The sequence below is a fragment of the Rhincodon typus genome, chromosome 5 (genome assembly GCF_021869965.1).
Source record: "Rhincodon typus isolate 14 chromosome 5, sRhiTyp1.1, whole genome shotgun sequence".
NCBI classification, from domain to species: domain Eukaryota; kingdom Metazoa; phylum Chordata; class Chondrichthyes; order Orectolobiformes; family Rhincodontidae; genus Rhincodon; species Rhincodon typus.
Genome location: NC_063336.1, coordinates 25,219,130 through 25,241,647, shown reverse-complemented (window position 1 = coordinate 25,241,647; position 22,518 = coordinate 25,219,130). Strand labels below are relative to the sequence as shown.

Here is a 22,518-nt window from a genome sequence, read left to right as displayed (position 1 = left end):
GAAACAGGGATAATGCCTAATGCATGGTGAACTGGCAATTTGAGTGTTGGATTACCCTGCTACTTCAGGATTCTTTTCACAGATAGTAGTAACGTAGCTGTTTCTATCTAAAGGAAACCTACTTCCGATCAGAATGTTGATGGCATTGTTATTTATAAATTAACTGATATGAATCTAATACAGTGTCTGATCATTAATATGCATTAGGTACTTAACCATAATCCATAAAGGACCATAGATATCCATTAGAGAGAGACAAGTGGTTATATAGCCTCAGAGATAGTAGGTTATATCGCCTGATCAGGACTGATCCATATCAAGCACACGACAAAGCAAGAAGAGCAGCCTCCATGAACTACCGTTGCATCATTCTGTCCCAGACTTTAGCTATCTAACTAACTAACTCATGTTAGGTATAAATATCAGCTTTATTCATCAGTCATGGTTCAGTGGTAACACTCGCCTCCAACTCAGAATCTTGCTGGTTCAAAAGCTACTCGTGAGATGAATACACAATCTAGGCTGACACAAAGGGTCAAAATTGGTACTGCTGTCTTCCTAAACCGATTCCTCATCTCTGCTCTCAGATGGATATGCAAGATCCCATAACACTAATATGAAGACAGGAATTTTCCTCAATGTCCCAGCCAGTTGTTATCCCTGACTCAACATTACTCAAAAACTGATTGTTCATTTCTTGCATTTCTTTGTGTGGGAGCTCCCTTTATGTTTAATTGGTCACTTTCCCTATATTGTAGTGATATAACCCACTTCACAAATACTAAATTGGCTGTGAATGGTGAGACCTTAATGCAAATTCTTGTTTGCTGTAATTGTTTCCTGCAGTTAACCTCATACTACAATTCCAATACATTGGGGTACTTTAAAACAAAGTGTGCAAGGGTTTATACAGTGAACATTCAGTCACAAATAGGAGCTGAAGTTCAATCCCTAAATTCTGCTGTTCGTTGATCTCAGCCAGAATAGTGGCAAAGATACTTTGATCCTGTGAAAAGGAGGCGAACAAAAAATTTGGTCAGTCCATGCTACCAATTACAATACTATTGGAGGCATGTGTGAGTGTTTCACAATCAAAGGATTAAGCTTTGCTGTGATGCTGCCATGATGGAATAGCTGCATATACTAATTGGCAAGATAATTTAAAAATATTCCACTGTGGTTTGAAAATAGAAGCAAATTCATGTATCTGGGACCATAATGAATGGCAGTCACTTCATGTATAACATTGACCCAGAGAAGGGAATGAATACCAGTTAATCTGGTTCTTTGGTCGAATTTGTTAAGAGAAGACTATTAGCCAGAACAATGTGAGAATAGAGGAACAATAGTGAACTACTTAGCCCCTCAAGCCAGTTCCTTCTTACTAAAATGATGCCTAACCTGTAGTCCATTTGTTTACCTAATCTTGTTCAAATAGTACCTTTAACACTAATTTAAAATTTAAACAAAAGGTTGACTGCAGTTCAAATTAATACTTCATCCAAAAAAGGCACCTCCGACAACAGAGTTGAAGAATCATTGGACTCAAACGTTAACTGTTTCTGTCTCCACATTTGCTGCCAGATTTGCTGAGTTTCTTCAGTATTTTAAAAAAAATTTCCAACAATGGAGTATTTTCTCAATACTAGAAATATTTGTTTAGATTAATTCCTGCAATCCAAAAGCAAGGTGACCACTCATTGCCAATTCTGCAACATGATGAAACTTGCCAGTTTCAGCTCAGTGATGGAACTCATTCTTTATGCCTTTGTTACCTCTGGATTTGATTGTTCCACTGTATTCCTGGTTGGTCTCCCATATTCTACCCCTGGTAAACTTCAAGGTCTGCATCTTAACTCACATAAAGTCTCTTACATCTATCACCTTGTTATCAGTGACATGTGTTGGCTTCTGGCCAAGCAACATCTTGATTTTAAAATTCTCATCTTTCTTTTAAATCCTTCTCCATCTCTGTGATCCCCTCCAGACCACAATCCTCAAATATCTGCAGTCTTTTATTGTCTGCCTCCTCTTTACTGTCCCCAAATTCTAATGATTTCATCTTTGTTGACTATGCGTTCACTTACCTAGGCTGTTAGAACAGAGAGAGTGACTTTCTTTTCTTCCTCAGAAATGTGCACGCCTGGAGATGTGGTAAAGACATACTTGAGATTGGCTGTGACGCTGCTCATAGTTGAATAGCTTCCCAACATTTAATGTCTGGGCTCACAGTGAAGAATAGCCATTTAGGTGAAACTGTATTGTAGCCAGAAAGAATGTAAGAACATGGGGGAAGAGGGTGGTGGGAGATTTATCATATCACCCTTAGAATCATTGAATCCCTACAGTATGCAAATAGGCCATTCGGGCCAACAAGACCACACCAACCCTCTGAAGAGCATCCCACCCAGACTCAGCCCTCCTACCCTATCCCTGTAACCCAGCATCTCTCATGGCTAATTCACCTAAGCTACACATTTGTGGACACTATGGGCAATTTAGCATGGCCAATCCACCTAACCTGCACATCTTTGGCCTATGGGAGGAAACCAGACCACCGGGAGGAAACCCACGCAGATATGGGGAAAATGTGCAAAATCCACACAGACTGTCACCCGAGGGTGGAATCGAACCCGGTGTCCCTGGCGCTGTGAGGCAGCAGTGCTAACCACTGAGCCATATGAATTTCTTCTTTAATACACAAAGAGCAGTAGCAGAGACGGGCACAGACTGTAGAACATACTGACACAGTGAATGTAAATAATAAAAATAAAGTAGCCTAAAGAAAATGTATTTTTTAAAAATCTAGGGCATGAAACAAGCATGAGGTAGAAATCAGAGAAAAGTGGGGGTTGGGCTTGACTAGCCAGAACCAGCTCTCTGATGTTGAACTATGGCCATAGGGAAAACAGAGGTGGAGGGCACATATGGTGCTAATTAACTCAAAATCAACCCTACCATTACGAGGTATGTCCTGGAAAGAGAGAGAAACAAATCAGGTGGCGATATATAAAAAAAACACAAAGGCTTTCTGTTTAAAGTACAAAATGATGCAACAGGATTTCATGAACCTAATTAGAAAACCAAAATACTGCCCAGTTATGACTAGATCAGGCTGCACTCTGAGCAATCCTGATCTTGCATGTGCTTATTTAAGTACCAAATGGTGCTAATAACTCCATATCTGCAGTTTAAAAAGCAGGTTTGATTAAATACTTGCAACTTCATCTTTGTGGTGACAACAGCTGAACTAGGTATAAACAGGCAATGGTTTTGAATCCCAAATCAGTACAATCATTTGCTCCAGGCAGCTTTTAAGGTTCCCATTAATGAAAAGATATTACATCTGTGGCTATTGTCATTTGTTGATGCTGCACAAAATATTTCAATTGTGCCAACTCTGCTATTATTGCATTAATCCTGAAAGCTGTATCACTAACATAAACTGTGCCTGTGGAAATACCCAAACGTGCCAACCATAGCTACATCAGCAGTTTTAAATTGTTTTTCACTATGCTAATCATGCAAATAGTGTAGCTAAATAGATTCTAACATCCACAATCACACCAGTGCCAATTATACCAGTCTTCGCAAACTATGTGGTTTATGTTTAATGCACTCATATTTAAAACTAAACTATCATGTATTCTTATTTGCCCAACACCAGTTGGTTAGGCTTGCTATGTTTAAAACTAGTGGCAAAAGAAATTATATCAAAGAAAGATGATATAAAAGAAAAATAAAAACACGAATAACTTCAGTGACTAGGGATAACTTGATGATTATAGCAGCCTGTGACATCAGTTTTTCTAAGGCTGATTATTGCACGGGATGTGGTGCCACTGGCAAGGTCAACATATGTTACCCATGCCCTTGTACTGATTGAAATGACCCAGAATGGGTCAGGAGTCACAATTAGGCCCGAGCAGAGAAGGATGGCAGATTTCCTTCCCCAAAAAAGGACATTACATGAACCAGATCAGTTTTTACAAGAGTCGATAATGCTTACATGATTACTATTGGACAAACTTTTATTTCCAAATTTTATTGAATTCTAATTTCACCATCTGCTATTGTGGGATTCAAACCTATGCCCCCAGAACATTAGCCTGGGGCACTGGATTACTTGGTCCAGTGATATTAGTACCATGTACTGCCTCCCCTATGAATTTCACCTGAAAATTACACCTCAAAGATCTATTAATGGAGCATGAAGCAGTTTAGGAGAATAAAGGGACATCATGTCAGAGCAAATATTGATTTTACAAAGTCTATATTTTAATTACAAACAAAGCTAACTTCTCCTTAAAACTGAAAGAATCTAACGGAAGTGCTCAGAAGTCACAATTCTACCCTTGGGGAATTCAGATGGTATTAAGGCTACTACACCTACCTCAGGGAGAAATCAAAATAGACTTTTAAAATTCAATGAATATTTCGAAGGTAAACAGAAATGTCCCAAAATTCTGCTCAAAAAGTGTTTCTAACTCTTCCTAGTTCACCAAAAAACCCAACAATGAAAGCCATCCAAGCTCATGGCTCAGAGTTAAATGTTAACTACCTCAGTGACAGAATGGGCGGGTCTGTGTCCAGACCAGGACCAGTGCAATACCTAATTCTGAAGCATGATGCAACAGTTTTTGGATAGCAACCATTTTACGCCCAAATCTGTATAAGACAACCATTTTTTGCAGATTCCTCTGGAGAACTCTGAGACACTAAGATAGGCTTTTCATCCAAAGAAACACAAGAGAAAAGGCACTCAGAAATTAAAGCTGTTCTGTGAAATGGGATCAGGCAAATCAGCAAATGTCATAACCACAGAACTAGTGAGAAACAAGAACTATTCTCTCTCATCCACATCCTGCTGCCCTACTTGGGTGTCTGCTGGAGCCACCTCCAACTATCCAATTACAGATGCTATCACAGTTTCTTAACTTGACTTCAAGATTTCAACCCCTTCACACTGGGAAAAACAAGCCAGATCTGCAACAATAACAGTAACTGGGAGATAGCAAGAACTGCAGATGCTGGAGTCAGAGACAACACAGGTGGAGCTGGAGGAACACAGCTGGTCAGGAAAGCTGATATTCTGAAGAAGGGTCCCGACCCAAAACATCAACTTTCCTGGTCCTCTGATGCTGCCTGACCAACTGTGTTCCTCCAATAACAGTGACTGACCTGGTTTCATCTTCAGACGTAAAAATTTTTAACTTTTTTAAAAAACTGAAACCCAACCATAGAAGGTGTAACACTGCTTGTTTACTTCCTCCCTCCTCAGTATCCAAACATACCTTCCAGGTGAAACAGCACTTTACCTGCACTTCCCAGAATCCAGTCTACTGCATTCGCTGCTCACAATGTGGTCCCTTCTACATTGGGGAATTGAAGCATACACTGGGTGACCGGTTCACAGAACACTGATATTCTGTCCACAAAAAAGACCGAGCATCCAGTTGTCTGCCATTTCAACACACCACCTTGTTCCCTGGCCAATATCCCAGTCTCTGGCTTTCTGTAGTGTTGCAGTAAAGCTCAGCACAAGCTGGAAGAACAGCACCTCATTTTCTGCTTTGGAACTCTACAGCCTTCTGGACTGAATATCAAATTCAATAATTCTATGGATTGAGGCACCCTCTCCCATGTCCTTGCCCCAGCCATCACACATCAAGCCTTGTTATTGCATGGTCTGCTATTACACACTACCCATTGTCAACTACTAATGGTTTCCATTAGTAATTATTCATTCTTTTAGGCTGATCATTATCCGCTCCTTTGTTGAGCTGTTCTTCTGTCTCTTTGGACTCTATCTCCATCTATTGTTTACTCCTTACCCCTTCCCCCACCCCATGTTCTGCACAAAACATAACTTTTACCTAGCTAGAGTCAGTTCTGAGGGGTCACTTGACCTGAAATGTTAATCGATTTCTCTCCACAGATGCTGCCAGACCCACCGAGCTTTTCCAGCAATATCTGAATTCACAAACAGCACTTCTTAAACCTATGCTGAAATTACTCACACATATTCTGCTGAAATGAAGCAGTAGTTAGAGCAACACTCAAATTTCCAATCATGTTGTTTAAGGATAGTAAGCTGGGTCCCAGAGCATGGCAGTGATTTAACTGCTAACTGGGCTTGTCCTATCAAGGCGATGGCATGAAGACTCCCAGTGGGAATCCAGGTAATTATAGGTGCTTGTAAATTCCTCCGGTCATTTAGAGTTCAATAAAGTTTTTAAATGTCCAGGACAAAATGCTGAACTTTCTGTCCCTTTGAAAGTTGTTTTGCATCAGGTCACAGTTTGATCTGTGAATGATATGTGCTAAATGGAGGACTAGTATTAAACACTGTTTAAAAAAGGCACAGACAAGCACACTTCTTGTGACATTGCTCATCCTGAATCAGAAGATATCTTATTTAATCTCCATAAGGGAGTTCTTGCCATATAAATTTTGATATCAAAGCAAGTGATTTATGGTGACTGCTTAAGCCATATTCCAAATACATGGTATTCTGAAGTTTTTACTTGTGACTGATTTCCACAGGTTTGGTCAATCTTCTGAGAAAACATGGAGTCAGTGGTCTTTATAAGTACTAATTATTGTCCCATATTCTTTTTAGAATCCAGGGTTACACAGCAAGATGATGTACAGAGCTTACTTGCTGGAAGTAGATATCTGGCATTTAGCAGTACAGAAGCAGATTGAGGGTAGAGGGCTGGATGAACACAGCAGGCCAAGCAGCATCATAGGAGCAGAGAGGCTGCTGTGTTCATCCAGCCCTGCACCTTGTTGTCTCGGATTCACCAGCATCTGCAGTTCCAACTATCTCAGATTGAGGGTAGGATTGAGTGCATCATAAGGCAGTCCTGACACTTTATAGTAATGGGAACAAACTTAAATTTTTTCAAAAAGGAATAAATTGTGTTTTAACAGAATGAATGTTGGATACCCAGAGCTTAGGAGGATGGTGTTTGGAATGGAGATGGGGAGTAATAATGAGAGTGGATGCTTTTATTTGGTATTATATAGAGAAATTTTATGATTGCAGACTCTGGGGTGTGTCTCAATAGGGGACATTATGGTGTCAGAAAAGCAACATATCTGGGAGACACAGATCAGGCAACGCTGCTGTCAGCCTCTTGGGGGCTGGAAGCACTGATTTGTAGGATGCTCAGAGAATACTGAAATGAATGAATCATGTTTGCTTTCCAGATTCTGGACATAATGAGTTTTTCTGTCTCTCTGAACAATTATATTTATTTCTCTTAATCACTAATCAGAAAGTTTGCATTTTCTAATGAAAGAAATACAGTTTGTCTTTGTTATGGTCCATGCTCACGTTATTATTGGACAATTCAGCTCCCACAACAAAATCTAGTTTGAGAGATCATATTTTGTTTTATTTTGCCTCCCCACACATGGTAGTCTTTCACTTAAACCCAAGTGTACATGGCTGAAGATTTGCAAGAATAAAAAAAAACAGAAATGTTTATTACACAAAAGAAATAAAGCTTGAAAAATTTCAAAAAACATGGTAAAATGAAGTCTTATCTAAATCCCACCATCTTCATTTTACACAATGAAATTCCAGATACTTTTCTTCCCTATCAAATCTGTAGGTTTGGCTTAACTGAGTCTTCTCAGTTCCAGTCCTGTAGGCTGTGAAGCCTTTTCCCTTAATCACTCACACAACTAACAGCTTAGATTTTCTTCAGTATTTTAATAATCTGCAGAGTTCTAAGCAAACTCTCCTCATTGTGGAAGTTTTACAAACTGCACTCCTTCCCTGCAGTAATATATTCCCCTAACTTTTCCAAGCAATCTTCTTTTCCAGGAGAGACTATTCTTGCTTCTGACCCATATCAGATCTCCTTTGAACTGCCCTAAAGCTTTTGTACCAAATTTAAAATTAATCTTGCCCATATTCACTTCTGCTCAGCTAATGGCTTAAATGTCTTCTCTCTATGGTCCTAAATCCCCACAGTATAGACAAATTTCCATTAACACTGCAGGTGGTGTACAATGATTTGATGTAGTTAATTTTTAAACTCATTCACAAAACCAACACGCATATGTCACTAGTTGAAAATTCAAAACTTTTAAAAATGTTAACTTACATATAAAATGAAGCATCTTTCATCATTTTATAAGCAGAACCTGTATGGCCGAGAACCTTCTGAATTCATTTTTTAAGAAGATATTAGGTAGAAATAAGCTCTCTGTCAGCCTGAAACTTTATGGTCATACTCATGAGTCCACTATAATTATAGTAAAGCACTTTTAAAATTCTGAACTGATAAACATTGAATGAAACGACACTGAGCAAATTCACCAACTTTGTTTCTCCATAGATACAGCCTGATCTGCTGTTTACTTACAGAATTTTCTATTTCCATTTCCTCTTTGAAATTCTATAATCATAATTTTATTTTTGATGGTTTTCTATTGCAACTTTGATTGACGATTCCATTATTTTTGTTATCCTCAATATTAAGCAACTGGTTTATAACTCCCTGAACTTGTTCCATCTCCCTTTATAATTAAGAAAGGAATAATATTAGCCATATCCAATCCACTGGCAGCATAAGTTTTTCTGAATGTATTTTAATAATTATATAACAGTCTCTCTACTACCTCTGCCTAAGAGGGTTTTGTTTTTAAATACGCACAGATGAGATTTATCCAGTCCAATGATTTTATTCCTTGTAAGTTTGATTAGTTTATCAATTACCTCCCAACACAATGCATTTTCTTTATTATTTCATGGGATGGGGCATCACAGGCTAGACCAGCATTTGTTGCCTATCCCTAATTGCCCTTGAACTGGGAGGCTTGTTAAACCATTTCAGAGGGGAGTTAAGAGTCAGCCACAGTGCCATGGCTCTGGAGTCACATGTCAGCCAGGTCAGGTAAATTTGGCAGATCTCCTTCCCTGAATTACTACGGAATCACACAAATTTTTACAAGAAATCAATTCTAGTTACTTGGTCATCATGACAGACTAGCTCTCAACTGTTGATTTTTTTCTTTTAACAAAAATGAATCAACCTGTACAGGGATATTAATACACACCTCTGGAGCAGGTGGGATTTGAATCCAGGCCTCTCAGATCGGAGGTAGGGACAAGACCATAACAGCCATAATTCCAGATTTTTAACAAGTGGAATTTAAATTTTACCAGCTACCATGCCAGGATTTAAAAATCAGTCTCCCCAAAGCAACTGCTTATCATTATACTCCCGTCTCCCACATACTTTCAAAATCAAAACAGAAATAATTCTGAAGAAGGGAACATTTAAAATGTCATCACCCTTCTCAGTTAGCAGATGTTGACTGATTTGCTGGGTATTTCTAACATTTTTAATTTGTTAGGTTTATACCTTCTGCATTTTTTACAGACTTTTTCCAATTAGCACTGTGCCTCCAAGAACATAGCTCTGCTTATAAATCCCATGGTGTACACAGAATCAGCATCTCAGTTCTTTTTCCTCTATCAAAGGTCCTACTACTTACTGCAATATAATTCCAAAGATATCCTTCCAGTACCTCAAAAGTAACTTTTCTTCAGATTGATGCCCAAGCAGCAGGTTTGTGGCTCTCCTAAAGGTACTAACCTGTTTTGAAACGTAATACTACATCCCTCCAGTGACTTGCCTAAGTTGCTATTTGTTACACGTACATCAAGCTAGTGAGTTTTTAAAAAAAAATTTTAAAAGCACAGATCACAATCAAGCCATTTGTTTTTCAAACTTGTCATTCACACTTTGTATCATAGGTTACGGAATAGCAAGCAGGAGAGAAAAAATAGCTAATTTTCCTTCCTTTTCTTGGGCCATCTCAGCAAACATGTCAAAATAGATACTAAACCTGGACATTGTCAGCTGTTGAGCCAATTATACTCGGCCTTTTTAAAATTGGGCAACAGTGGTGTCATCAGTAGCCTGTTTAACAATTAAAACCAAAAGTGGAGTTGATGTACATACATGTAAAGTTTCTATTGGGGTTCAGTACTTAATTATCTGGAGTCAAAATCCTGGATATTTTCTATCCTGAGCAAATGGCAGTCACCGAATGGTTTTCCCAAAGGCAAGCAACCACGATACAGAACAGGATTGAACATGGGTCATTTCTGCTCTATGGCTTACTGATAGAAATGCTAAATCTAAAAGTACCCCTACAATATAGATGAAAATTGTGAAAGAGTATCTTGAAACTCACCTTTAGGGTAAATGCAGCACTTCTGGTGTGATAATGCAAGTATGTGGATGCGATCTTTAAGCAAGTAGATGATTGATATCTGTGATATTCTTTTGCTAATGTGATTGTTTAGGCTAATAGATGAAGAATTTGGAATTTGATTTAAAAAAAATACCAGTCAGAGGCTTGCCAATACTCTTGCATAGAGGTATAACAAAAGACAGCATAGTCAAAGTGAATGTGGAAGGCAGGCAATTATATATGTGCAATGTGTAGTTAATATTAACATTAATTAAAACAAACATGGCAGTAAAAAAATCCTACTTTATCTACAAAAAATCTTAAAGCCCACTGAAATATTTGATTTGAAATGTAAACATCATTGCGACTGTTCCCACTACCCCCACCCTCAAAAGAGTAATTATCAAACATTAACATGACCCAAACCATTCAAGTTTTGAGCTTTGAATGCTAGTTAAGAAGGTACCCAGACTCAGCCACAAAACCGATTATCTTACTACAAAGTGGGATTACAAATAGAAAATACTAGCACGATTTTAAAATATATTTACACGCTATCACAAATATTTAAATACAGTGGATCTATTTTTAAAATACCAAGTTGAGTTTCATTGATAGCATAAGTACTTTCGGAAAATAGTAAATACTATCACATATGTGCATTCTCAATCACATTTGGTATGTCCAGTTGTCAAGTAGAACTAGAACTCCATTTCACCTCAACAATATTCTTTGCAGGCCATTTAATACATACATGTCTAGTTGCTGTGTCGTATGTTAAATTGCACATTGTAATTATTACTTTTGATAGATAATTTATTTTATTTATGCCTTGTTAATTATCAGTTTATATATTGAATATCACTTTAGCACAAAGTAAACATGTAGCATTTGTAGTGTTCATTTGTAATTCAAAGTAACAAATGTTTAACAATTCTTTTCCGTACCATTTTTATACACCTGCTACAAAATGAGCCTTGGGAATGCTCACCTATGATTTGTACTACAGAACGTGAAAAAAATAGTCAAATTATGTTATTAGAATACTTAATTCAGAATTTTTCATGCCATTTTTTCTGCTGAGTTATAAATCTACCAGAGATTTAGAGTCCAGATTTTGACAACTTCCCATCCGGCTGTTATAAAATGTGAAATATACCTAACATACTCTGCCAACGTATATTTGTCCCCCTTGATAAACACCTCATCAAGTGACAGCTCTGTCACAGTTTCTAGGTCAAATGAGGTGAGAGGGATGCAATATATTAATGGTTGTTAATAAAAACCATCAGAAGTAGACCATTTGCCCATTGAGTCTGCTTCACAACTCAATAAGATCATGGCTGTTTGGATTATCTTCAACTCCACTTTCCAGCCTTTCACTCACTGCCGTTGGTTTCCTGACTGATGAAAAATCTGTCTATCTCCGCTGTGAATATACTGGATGACCCAGCCTCAGCAGGCGTTTGTAGTAATAAACTCCATGGATTCACTACAATCAGATAAAATTCCTCCTCATCTCTGTCCTAACTGGATGACCCCTTACTCTCATTATGACCTCTGATTCTAAGCCCTGCAACAAAGGCAAACAACCTCTCCACATCCAGCCTGTCTTGCTATAATATTTTAATACGTTTTTTCTCATTTTTCTCAACTCTATTGAGGACAAGCCCAGCTTACTCAACTTCTGCTCATAAGACAGTCCCTCTACATCCAGAATCAACCTGGTGAATCTTCACTGGACTGCATCCAATGCCAGTATATTTTTCCTCAGATAAAGGGGATCAAAACTGTTCACAGTATTCCAGGTCTGGTCGGTATAGTTTTAGCAAGACTTTCCTACTTTGATATTCCATTTCCTTTGAAATAAAGAGCAACATTCCATTCGTCTTCCCTATTATCCCTTGAACTTGTATAGTAACTTTTCATGATTCATGCACGAGGACCCTCAGATCACTGTGCTTCAGATTTCAGCAGTTTTACGATATTTAAATAATATCCAGCTCTATTCTTTCTACCAAATTGCATAACCTGTTTTTGCCCACGTACTTAACCTTTCTATATCCCACTGTGGAGTCAGAATCATCTTCACTATTTGCCTGCCTGTCTACTTTTGTGTCATTCACAAATTCAGTGATAGCACATTCACTTGAATCATCCAAGTAATTAATATACATAGCAACTAATTGCAGCCCCATACTGATCCCTGTGACACACCACTAGTTACAGATTGCCATGATGAAAATGCCTCCTTTATCCTAACTCTCCATCTTCTTCAGTTAGCCATTCCTCTATCCATGCTAATATACTAGAGTCATAGAGATGTACAGCACTGAAACAGGCCCTTCAGTTCAAGTCATCCATGCTGACCAGATATCCTAAATAAATCTAGTCCCATTTGCCAGCATTTAGAATCATAGAATCCCAACAGTGTGGAAACAGGCCCTTTGGCCCAACAAGTCCACACCAACCCTCAGAGCATCCCACCCAGACCCATCACCCTGTAACCCACCTAATTTACACATCCCTGAACGCCACAGGCAATTTAGCACCCTGAGGAAACCCACACAGACACAGGGAGAATGTGCAAACTCCACACAGACAGTCGCCCGAGGGTGGAAACGAACCCGGGTCCCTGGTGCTGTGAGGCAGCAGTGCTATCCACTTAGTCATTAGAGCTGAGCCTAGTTTTGTTCCTATCCAGCATAAATGCACATCAAGTTTTTAGCAGGAATCACAAATCTTCACCATCCAAATCCAGCAATGGTAAAGGTTTCTTTAGGCTGTCAGCAGTATCCTTGATGAAGAGTTCCTTCCTAGTACTGTAAGTATAATTCAGTAGCACATTAATCAGGTTATATTACTGCTTGAGACATGAGAAGCCATTAAGCTCGTTGTTGTACGAGAAGAGCTATATCACCAAATAAGATTACAGAAATGAATAGTTTTGTATGTCATAATATGTGTTGATATTCCTATTTATATACCCATCCAGATGCCTTTTAAATGTTGTATTTGTACCAGCATCCACCACTTCCTCTGGCAGCACATTCCATACATGTACCACCCTCTGCATGAAAACATTGCCCCTTAGGTCCCTTCTAAATCATTCCCCTCTCACCTTAAATCCTCTTGTTTTGGACTCCCGCACCCTAGGGAAAAGACCTTGCCTAATTACCCTATCTATGCCCCTCATGATTTTATAAATCTCTATAAGGTTACCCCTCAGCGTCTGACGCTCCAGGGAAAATAGCCCCAGCCTATTCAGCCTCTCCCTATAAGCTCAACCCCCCAAAACCTGGCAACATCCTTATTAAAACAGTGTAGAGCTGGATGAACACAGCAGGCCAGGCAGCATCAGAGCAGCCGGAAAGCTGACGTTTTGGGTCGGGACCCTTCTTCAGAAATGGGGGAAGGGAAGGGGGCTTTGAAATAAATAGAGAGTGGGGGAGGCGGATGGAAGATGAATAAAAGGAACAGATAGGTGGCAGAGAAGACGGACAGGTCAAGGAGACGGGGATAAAGCTGGTAAAGGTGAATGTAGGTAGGAAGTGGGGGTGAGGGTTGGTCAGTGAGGTGGGAGGAGCGAGTAGGTGGGACAGAATATAGACAGATCAAGGAGGCGGGGGTGGGGAGATTTTGAAGGTTGTAAAGTCCACATTGAGACCAGTGTTGTAGGGTTCCAAGGTGGACTATGAGGTGCTGTTGCTCCAGTTTCCGGGTGGCATCGTTGTGACACCGGAGGAGGCCCAGGATGGACATGTTGTCCAAGGAGTGGGAGGGGGAGTTGAAGTGGTTCGCGACTGGGAGGGGTTGTTTGTTGCAAACCGAGCGTAGGTGCTCCACAAAGCGGTCTCCCAGCCTCCGCTTGGTTTCCCTGATGTAGAGGAGGCCACATCAGGAACAGCGGATACAATAGACCACATTAGTGGATGTGCAGGTGAACATCTGTCTGATGTGGAAGATATTTTTGGCGGCTGGGATGGAGGGGAGGGGGGAGGTGTAGGGGCAGGTGTAGCACTTCCTGCAGTTGCAGAGAAAAGTGCCGAGGTTGGTGGGACTAGTGGGGAGTGTGGAGCGGACGAGGGAGTCATGGAGACAGCGGTCCCTCCGGAAGGCAGATAAGGGCGGGCAGGGAAACATATCCTTCGTAGTGGGGTCAGATTACAGGTGGCGGAAGTGGCGGAGAATGGTGCATTGAATCTGGAGGTTAATGGGGCGATATGTGAGGACAAGGGGAATTCTGTCTTTGTTTTTATTGTGGGGAGGGTTGTGAGGGCTGAGGTGCAGGAAACGCAAGAGATGCGGTCGCAGGCGTTTTTGACCACTGTGGAAGAGAAGTTGCAGTCCTTGAAATACGAGGACATCTGGGATGTTCGGGAGTGGAATGCCTCATCTTGGGAGCAGATGTGGTGGAGGCGGAGGCGGAGGAATTGTGAGTAGGGGATCGCATTTTTGCAGGAAGGTGGGTGAGAGGAGGTGCAGTCCAGGTAGCTGTGGGAGTCGGTGGGCTTGAAATAGATATCAGTTTTGAGGTGGTCACCAGGGTCCTGACCTGAAACATCAGCTTTCCTGCTCCTCTGATGCTCCTTCACCTGCTGTGTTTCTCCAGCTCCACACTGTGTTATCTCTGACTCCAGCATCAGCAATTCTTACTATCTCTGAACATCCTTGTAAATCTTTTCTGAACCATTTGAAGTTTCACAACATCCTTCCTATATATAGCAGGGAGACCAGGAGACACAGTATTCTAAAAGTGGCCTAACCAATGTCTTGGACAGCCGCATCATGACCTCCCAACTCCTATACTCAATGCACTGACCAATAAAGGCAAGCATACCAAACACCTTCTTCACTATCGTATCTACCTGTGACTCTGCTTTCAAGGAACTATGAACCTTCACTCCAAGGTCTCTTTGTTCAGCAACACTTTCCAGGACCTTATCATTAAGTGTATAAGTCCTGCCCTGATTTGCCTTTCCAAAATGCAGCACCTCACATTTATCTAAATTAAATTCCATCTGCTACTCCTCAGTCTATTGGCCCATTTGATCAAGATCCTGGTGTACTTTGAGGTAACCTTCTTCACTGTCCATTACACCTCCAATTTTCACCCAGCACCATGGGCTTTTATCTTACTATGTTACCACACAAGGCTAATTATCGAATGCCTTTTGGAAATCTTCTGGTTCCACTCTACATAACCTGCTTATTACCGTCACAAAACAGCTGTAATAAATTTGTCAAATGATTTTGCCCTCATGAAACAGTGCTGATTATTTTATTATACTACATTTTATTACACATGCATCAACCTCAAACTGTCCTCTCAAATCAAATCTATAATGTGCATAGTATTGTAAGTCGTGATCTGGGTGGTGGTGACAATGAAATCTTCCCTCTCTTCAGATCTCTGAAGTCTGTTAATGGTTCAACGTCAGGTAATTCCCTTCCTTTGATCATGGAGGGACCTCTGAATTGTTTGGCATAACACAATATGAAAAGCATCGCAACACCTCACCATCTGTGGTGAACTAAACAGTGAATATTAGTGAACCCGAAATGTCAACTTTCCTGCTCCTCTGATGCTGCTTGGCCTGCTGTGTTCCTCCAGTTCCACGCTGTATTGACTCTGACTCCAGCATCTGCAGTTCTTGCTATCTCTGAGTGAACATTACTCATAATTTTGCAGGTCTAGCTGTTTTGTGTACAAATATATTGGTTTCATACCCATCTGGGATATTCATTTCTGAGGTTTAGTCCCTAAATCAAGAAGTCTGGTTAGCAAATTGCCTGAAACACACACAAAAAAAAAAGTACATGGTCAAGTACTCAGAAATGGTAAGAACTGCCATTTCTGAAGAAGGGTCCCCGACCTGAAACATCAGCTTTCCTGCTCCCCTGATGCTGCTTGACCTGTCGTGTTCCTCCAGCTCCACACCATATTATCTCATGGGTCAAGAACTAATTTTATTTGGCTTGAATTCAGGAAAACCATTTTAAAAAAAGGTGTGGAAAATAGAATCAGCTTTCCTAAAAAAGTAGTTTTTATTTTGCAACACGAATTTGAGGAGAGACAGAGAGAGAGAAGCAACATGTTTCTGACTTGCTGAGCATGGGATTAGCCCAAAGGAAAGAGAAACACTCAGCAGTGACTGTGGCTAGTGGAGAACTCTGCTTGCCCCTTCATACCTTTTTTGAAAATGTGTCTTGATCATGGTTTAAAGGGAAGCGTAAGTGCCCCGCTTCTTAAAGGGGAAATGTATTGATTGGGTGATGCACCTGAAGGCAGTCCCTTTCTGGCAGTTGGTGATTCACAGATTCATACAGTACAGAAAAGGCCCTTCGGTCCATCAAGTCTGCACCAACACCAATTTCCTGCATGTGTCCCATATCCCTGAATATTACGATATTTTAAGTACTCATCCAAATATTTTTTAAAAGGTTGTAAGGTTTCTAGCTTTCACTACCTTCCCAGGCAATGCATTCCAGATTCCCACCACCTGCTGAGTGAAAACATTTTTTCCTCATATCCGCTCTGAATCTTCTGTCCCTTATGCTAAAATTTTACCTCCTCGTGATTGACCCCTCAACCAAGGGAAACAGCTGCTCTCTATTCACTCTGTCCCTACCCTTTGTAATCATTTGCACCTTAATCATATCTCCCCTCAGCCTTCTCTGCTGTAAAGAAAACAATCCAAGCCGATCTGGTCTGTTCTTATAGCTCAATTTCTCCATCCCAAGCAACATCCTGGTGAACTTCCTCTGTACCCCTTATGATGCTATCACATCCTTCCTGTGGTGAAGTGACCAGAACTGTACACAATACTTCAGTTGTGGCTTGACCAACACTCTGTACAACTCCAGCATTACCTCCTTGCTCTTATACTCCATATCACGACTGATGAAAGCAAGTGTCCCATATGTCATAACAATCCTATTCACGTGCTCTCCCAACTTCAGGGATCTGTGAATAATTACCCTAAGATCCCTCTGTTCCTCTAAGCTATGCAGTGTCCTGTCATTCATTAAATACTCCTTCATCTTGTTTCTTCTTTTAAAGTGCATTGCCTTGCACCTATCAGGGTTAAATGCCATCTGCCACTGGTCTGCCCATCTTACTAACCCATCTATATCTTCTTGTAACCTGCAAGCATCTTCTTCACCATTACCACTCTAACAATCTTGGTGTCATCTGCAAATTCGCTTAACATTCCCCATCACATTTTCATTGATATAATTTATGTATATAACAAACAATAACGGTCCCAGTACTGATCCTTGTCATACATTGCTGGACACTGGACTCCAGTCACTCAAGCAGCCTTCTACCACTACCCTTTGTGTCCTATTACTGAGCCAGTTTCTGATCCATCTCGCCAAGTTTCCTCAATTCCAAATACTTTAACATGCTCAAATCAGTCTCCCATGTGGGACCTTGTCAAAACCTTTGCTAAAATCCATAAAACTACATCAACTGAACTTCCTTCATCCACCCACTCAATCACATTTTCCAAAAATTCTAACAAATTTGTTAGGCATGACCTCCTTCTGATAAAGCCATATCACCAATTAACCAATGCCTTTCCAAGTGGGTATTAATTCACTCATTCAGAATTTTCTCCATTAGTTTCCCTATCACTAATGTGAGACTCACTGGTATGTAATTTCCTGGCTTATCTCTACCACCCTTCTTCAAAAATGAAACCACATTCGCCATCCTCCAATCTACTGGCACATCCCCCGTGGCCAGGCAGCAATTAAAAATTTGTGTCAGAGCCCTTGCAATTTCTTGCCTTGTCTCCCATAGCAGCCTGGACCAGGGGGGCTTAAGACCAACAGAGCCTCCAATATCTCCCCACTTCCTATGACTAACCATGCAAGTTCCTCACAGTCCTTCTTCCTGAATCTCTTACCTACGTTCTCCTTTTCCAAAGTGAAGACCAAAGAGAAGTACTCATTAAACACCCTTCCAATATCCCGTGGCTTCACACACAGGTTGCCTCCTTGGTCCCTAACAGGTGATGTCAGGGTTTTGCTGGGGTTACTGTTGGAAGCTGAAGCAGAAGCAGGGAATGACAGAGTCAGTGAGAGAGAGGGAGGGAGGAGGGAATCTGCTGGAATCGAGCCAACACAAGGAATCCCAAGTGTCTGCTTTCAACCATGACCAACCTGCAACAAGTCAACTGCAAACCATCAGGCAAGTAAGGAGCGATCATATAGAGACACATGCACGTTTTGTGTTCCTCCTCGCTTAGTAAGAGCCACAATGCTGGAGAGCAGATAAAAGCTTTTTGTACAAAAATGTGTAAAAGAGATTGCAGACAGTGGGGTGGGGGGGGGGGGGGGGGTGCTGTGTGTGTGTATGTGTGTTGGGGTGGGGAGCAGTCGTGGGGAAAGCCCATTTGTCTTCATGTGCAAACCCAGGGAGGGAGAGAGGAAAAAGAGAGTGCGCGAATAGACAATAGGACCTCCAGGTTCCACCTTGGTTCGTTAAAAGTCCACCCCTCCTATAAGAAAAGCAGGTTTTTTTTCTTAAAATGGAATGGGTGCTACGTGCAGCTTGCCACTACTCCCCTCAAAGTATGACCCAATCCATCCATCCAGCACTCAAGACTTTCATTATAAATGCTCGTGTCATTGGTGCCAGAAAGCAAAATGTGACTTCTGCTAAAGTGGCTTCATTAGTTCGTATATATCCGTTTCTCATAACGTTTATAAAACAGGATGCCAGCTTCTACCCTGTGCCAATTTACGATGGGATCCACAGGTCATAAGCATATTTCCTCCCTGCTGTAGTGTTGAGGTTGTACAGGATGTTGGTGAGGCCTCTTCTGGAGTATTGTGTCCAGTTCTGGTTGCCCTGTTATAGAAAGATTATTATTAAGCTGGAGATGGTTCAGAAAAATAATTACCAGGATGTTGCCCAGAATGGAGGGTTTGACTTATAAGGAGAGGCTGAAGTAGGTTGAGGGATGACCTTATAGAGGTTTTTAAAATCAGGAGGGTTATAGATAAGATGAATGGCAGCTATCTTTTCCCTAGGGTGGGGGGATTTCAACTAGGGTGGGGGGATTTCAAGACTAATGGGTATATTTTTAAGGTGAGAGGAGAAAGATTTAAAAAAGACATGAGGGGCAACTTTTTTTTTAAAAAAAGGTGGTACGTGTGTGGAATGAATTTCCAGAGGAAGTGGTGGATGCAGGTACAGTTACAATGTTTAAAAGACATTTGGATAAGAATAGGAAAGATTTGGAGGGATATGGGCCAAACGTAGGCAAGTGGGACTAGTTTGGTTTGGGTTTGTGGTCGACGTGGACTGGTTGGATCAAATGGTCGGTTTCCGTGTGTATGACTTTGTAAATAACTCCCCAGTAAACTAATTAATTAGATTTTGTTTAAATAAAAGGAGTTGGAGAAAATTCATTTTTCCAACTCTATCACACGAGCCCAATGGATTGTGAGCTGTGGGGACGAAGCAATCCCCATGTTCCTGCGATACTCTGCTATCGATCATTTTCCAGCGCGGAGTCTTTTAAAATAGATGAACAACAAACAAGGCAAGCCAACCAGTATCGCCTCGACATGTTTGTTTACCAACTCAACCCGGTCTGTAGGCACTCGCTTGCGACCGGTTTTTTTTTAAATCGTCTCCGAAATGGGTTTCATAGAAAGTTTGAGGTTTGAAAATCATCAATCGCATTATCGCCTCTAGTGGGTGAGTTTGATATAGGCACAGCAGCTGCCCAGCCTCGTCACTGGAACAGAGAACACGCTTCTCAGTGACACAGCCGCATAGTGTTTCCGTCCTCAGTCGATGTCACCACTGGACCCTAAGTGCTCATTCGATTACAAAGCGCAATTCTTCTTCTCGTTCCCCTACCACCCTCCCCCAAAGTCACCGGCTCAGAAATCAATTTGACAATCGTCGCACTGTCATGTTAGCTGAAGTTTTACTCTAGGATTCAAAGCTTCTCCTTCCCAGCATCCACCTTCACTATCCCACTTCCCCCTTTCCCCAACCCCAAAAAAACGTCTCAACCGGCATCATTTCTGCAAAGCGATGCTGTCGTGAGGAAACGAGAGTTTTAAGTTTTAGTGAGTTGGCACACAATGACATATTATTAATTAGTGATCGCCTGGACGGTCTATGACAACCGTTCCATTTTCTTATCGCTTTGCCGACACACATTAATATAATTTATTAGATTAGTTTCCAATTACATTTTCGGACAACCAGTGCTTTTAGCCTCTAATTCTGAGGCAAATGAATGCATTGGACAGTCAGAAAATTGGCTCTCATTGTATATCCCCATCTTACAAACCTGTGGAATTAAGAAGCACCGATTATACCGTGCTTCATATAGTCATAAAAGCACACATAAACGTACACATTTCGGAAGTTTTGTTGAAGAGAACGACCAACCTGAATCAGGACAGGAAACCATCTGGAATGAGCTCATCCTCTTCTGTGAGACCTGGAAATTAACACGTTTGCTCAGTTTGACATCAAAGGACAATAAATATTTGCACACAGTTTACAACTTTTTTTACGGTAAATGAAAAATGTGATAACTGCGTCCAGAGATGGAATCTTATCTCATTGCATCCCAAATATTTGACTGTTTCGATTACCTTGCTCTTTGGAGACAAAACGATTAAACTGTACCCAAAATAAATGTTCTGTGAAAATCAATCTCCTCGCAGAAGTATTCACATACACTGTCTCAAGCACAAAACAGGCATTTTCCAAATTGGTTTAAATTATACTATAGGTGTCTATAGAACACTGCCAGTTTTACACCATCGCGTCCCAAACATTCCAGTCACATTTTTGACAGAAAGGCATACGGATTTGTTTCTCCACTGATAAAGCGAAGTGTATATTCTTTCAAGTCTATTAATAATGGATTATATTTTACCAGCTGAACGTAACACAAGAATTCCCTGCGTTCCTGTTCTTATTCCTCGACTTGAGTCGATTCTTCCGTGCAAATAATATACTCTGGCGCTCATGTTTGTATGAAAACTAATAGTTAGCCTTTTGATCCCATTGAACTTCCCCAGTATTTCACTTGGAGATAGTACTTGTATTCGTTCGGCTTGTGCACGTTAAAGCCATTCGTTTCAACAAGCTTATGCACGTGTTCTTACCGAAGTCGCCTATCGCATTACTTCATCTCACCTTATGCAAATATCTTCCTTTCTTTAATGCGTTTACTTAACATGCCCTTAAACTTTTGAATTTGCCACTTTTATGATTACATGTTGGAAGAATAACATCTCATACTCTTTTACAGACTTTTTTTTAAAAAGATGTCAAATACATTCACAAAACAATTAGATTTTCCCATCGCGATCACATGTAACGATCTGGACATTAGTAGAAGACAGCTCACGTTTCAAGACCGTAAGTGTTTGTTTTAGGTGAGGGAGGCCTGAGCCAACGGTTCAATTCTATTGCACATTTGAAAGTGTCTGTAGTTGGCGAGGTAGACGGCGCTGTGAGCATGGTGCGAGGGCTCAAGTTTCTGCGGGTCTATTTAAAAAAATGCTGTACGCAGGAACACACCTGATAACTAGCGACGTCTCGCCTGCTTGCCTACAGCAATTCGATCAGCTAGTGGAAACAAACCATCTAGTCAGGTACGTTCGGAAGTTATCTTTTCGACCCTCCACCCACTTCTCTCCCGCCCCAATACTTCCCTCATTTCTGAAGAAGGGTCTCGACCCGAAACGTCAGCTTTCCTGCTCCTCTGATGCTGCTTGGCCTGCTGTGTTCATCCAGCTCTACACCTTGTTATCTCCAATACTTCCCTCACCGGACTTTCCAGTGTACACATGAACTCCTGCAACTGCAGATGCGCGTTTAGGGAGATGTTCTCCACTGCTGTCCGCACACAGTACACTACTCGAAACAGACAGTCGGGAGTGTTAGGTGAGTGAGAGACAAGGAGTAGCGAGGCGATTGCTGACATGCTTTCAGTCTTTTTCGTTGTGCTGTTCGGCCGAACGAAAGTAATCTCATCACAGATCGTAACGAGGTTAACGAACGCGCTACCGAAAGATCAGCTGTGGTTCGCCGGCCGCTGTACAGTGAGCAGCCATCACTCGCACGTTTACGGCCGACCTCGTTTAAACGTCAGATACAATAGCTCTACAGTCTTCAAATAAATCAGCCAAACCACGAGTTGATCTGGGAAGAAACATGCTGTATAGTGAATTCACAACGCATGTATGGTTAACCCTATTTGAAACGTGAGATAACAAGGTGTAGAGCTGGATGAACACAGCAGG

The 22,518-nt window shown here is 40.9% G+C and overlaps 1 protein-coding gene across 1 annotated transcript in view; it reads right to left on the bottom strand.

The window, feature by feature from the left end:
- LOC125483132 (protein lin-28 homolog B-like) overlaps positions 1-22,518 on the bottom strand; it is a 73,339-nt gene that overhangs the window by 40,700 nt on the left and 10,121 nt on the right. The window contains exon 2 of the mRNA XM_048596910.1: positions 20,648-20,699. Within this exon, the coding sequence (XP_048452867.1) occupies positions 20,648-20,699 (52 nt within the window). The remainder of the gene's footprint in view (positions 1-20,647; positions 20,700-22,518) is intronic.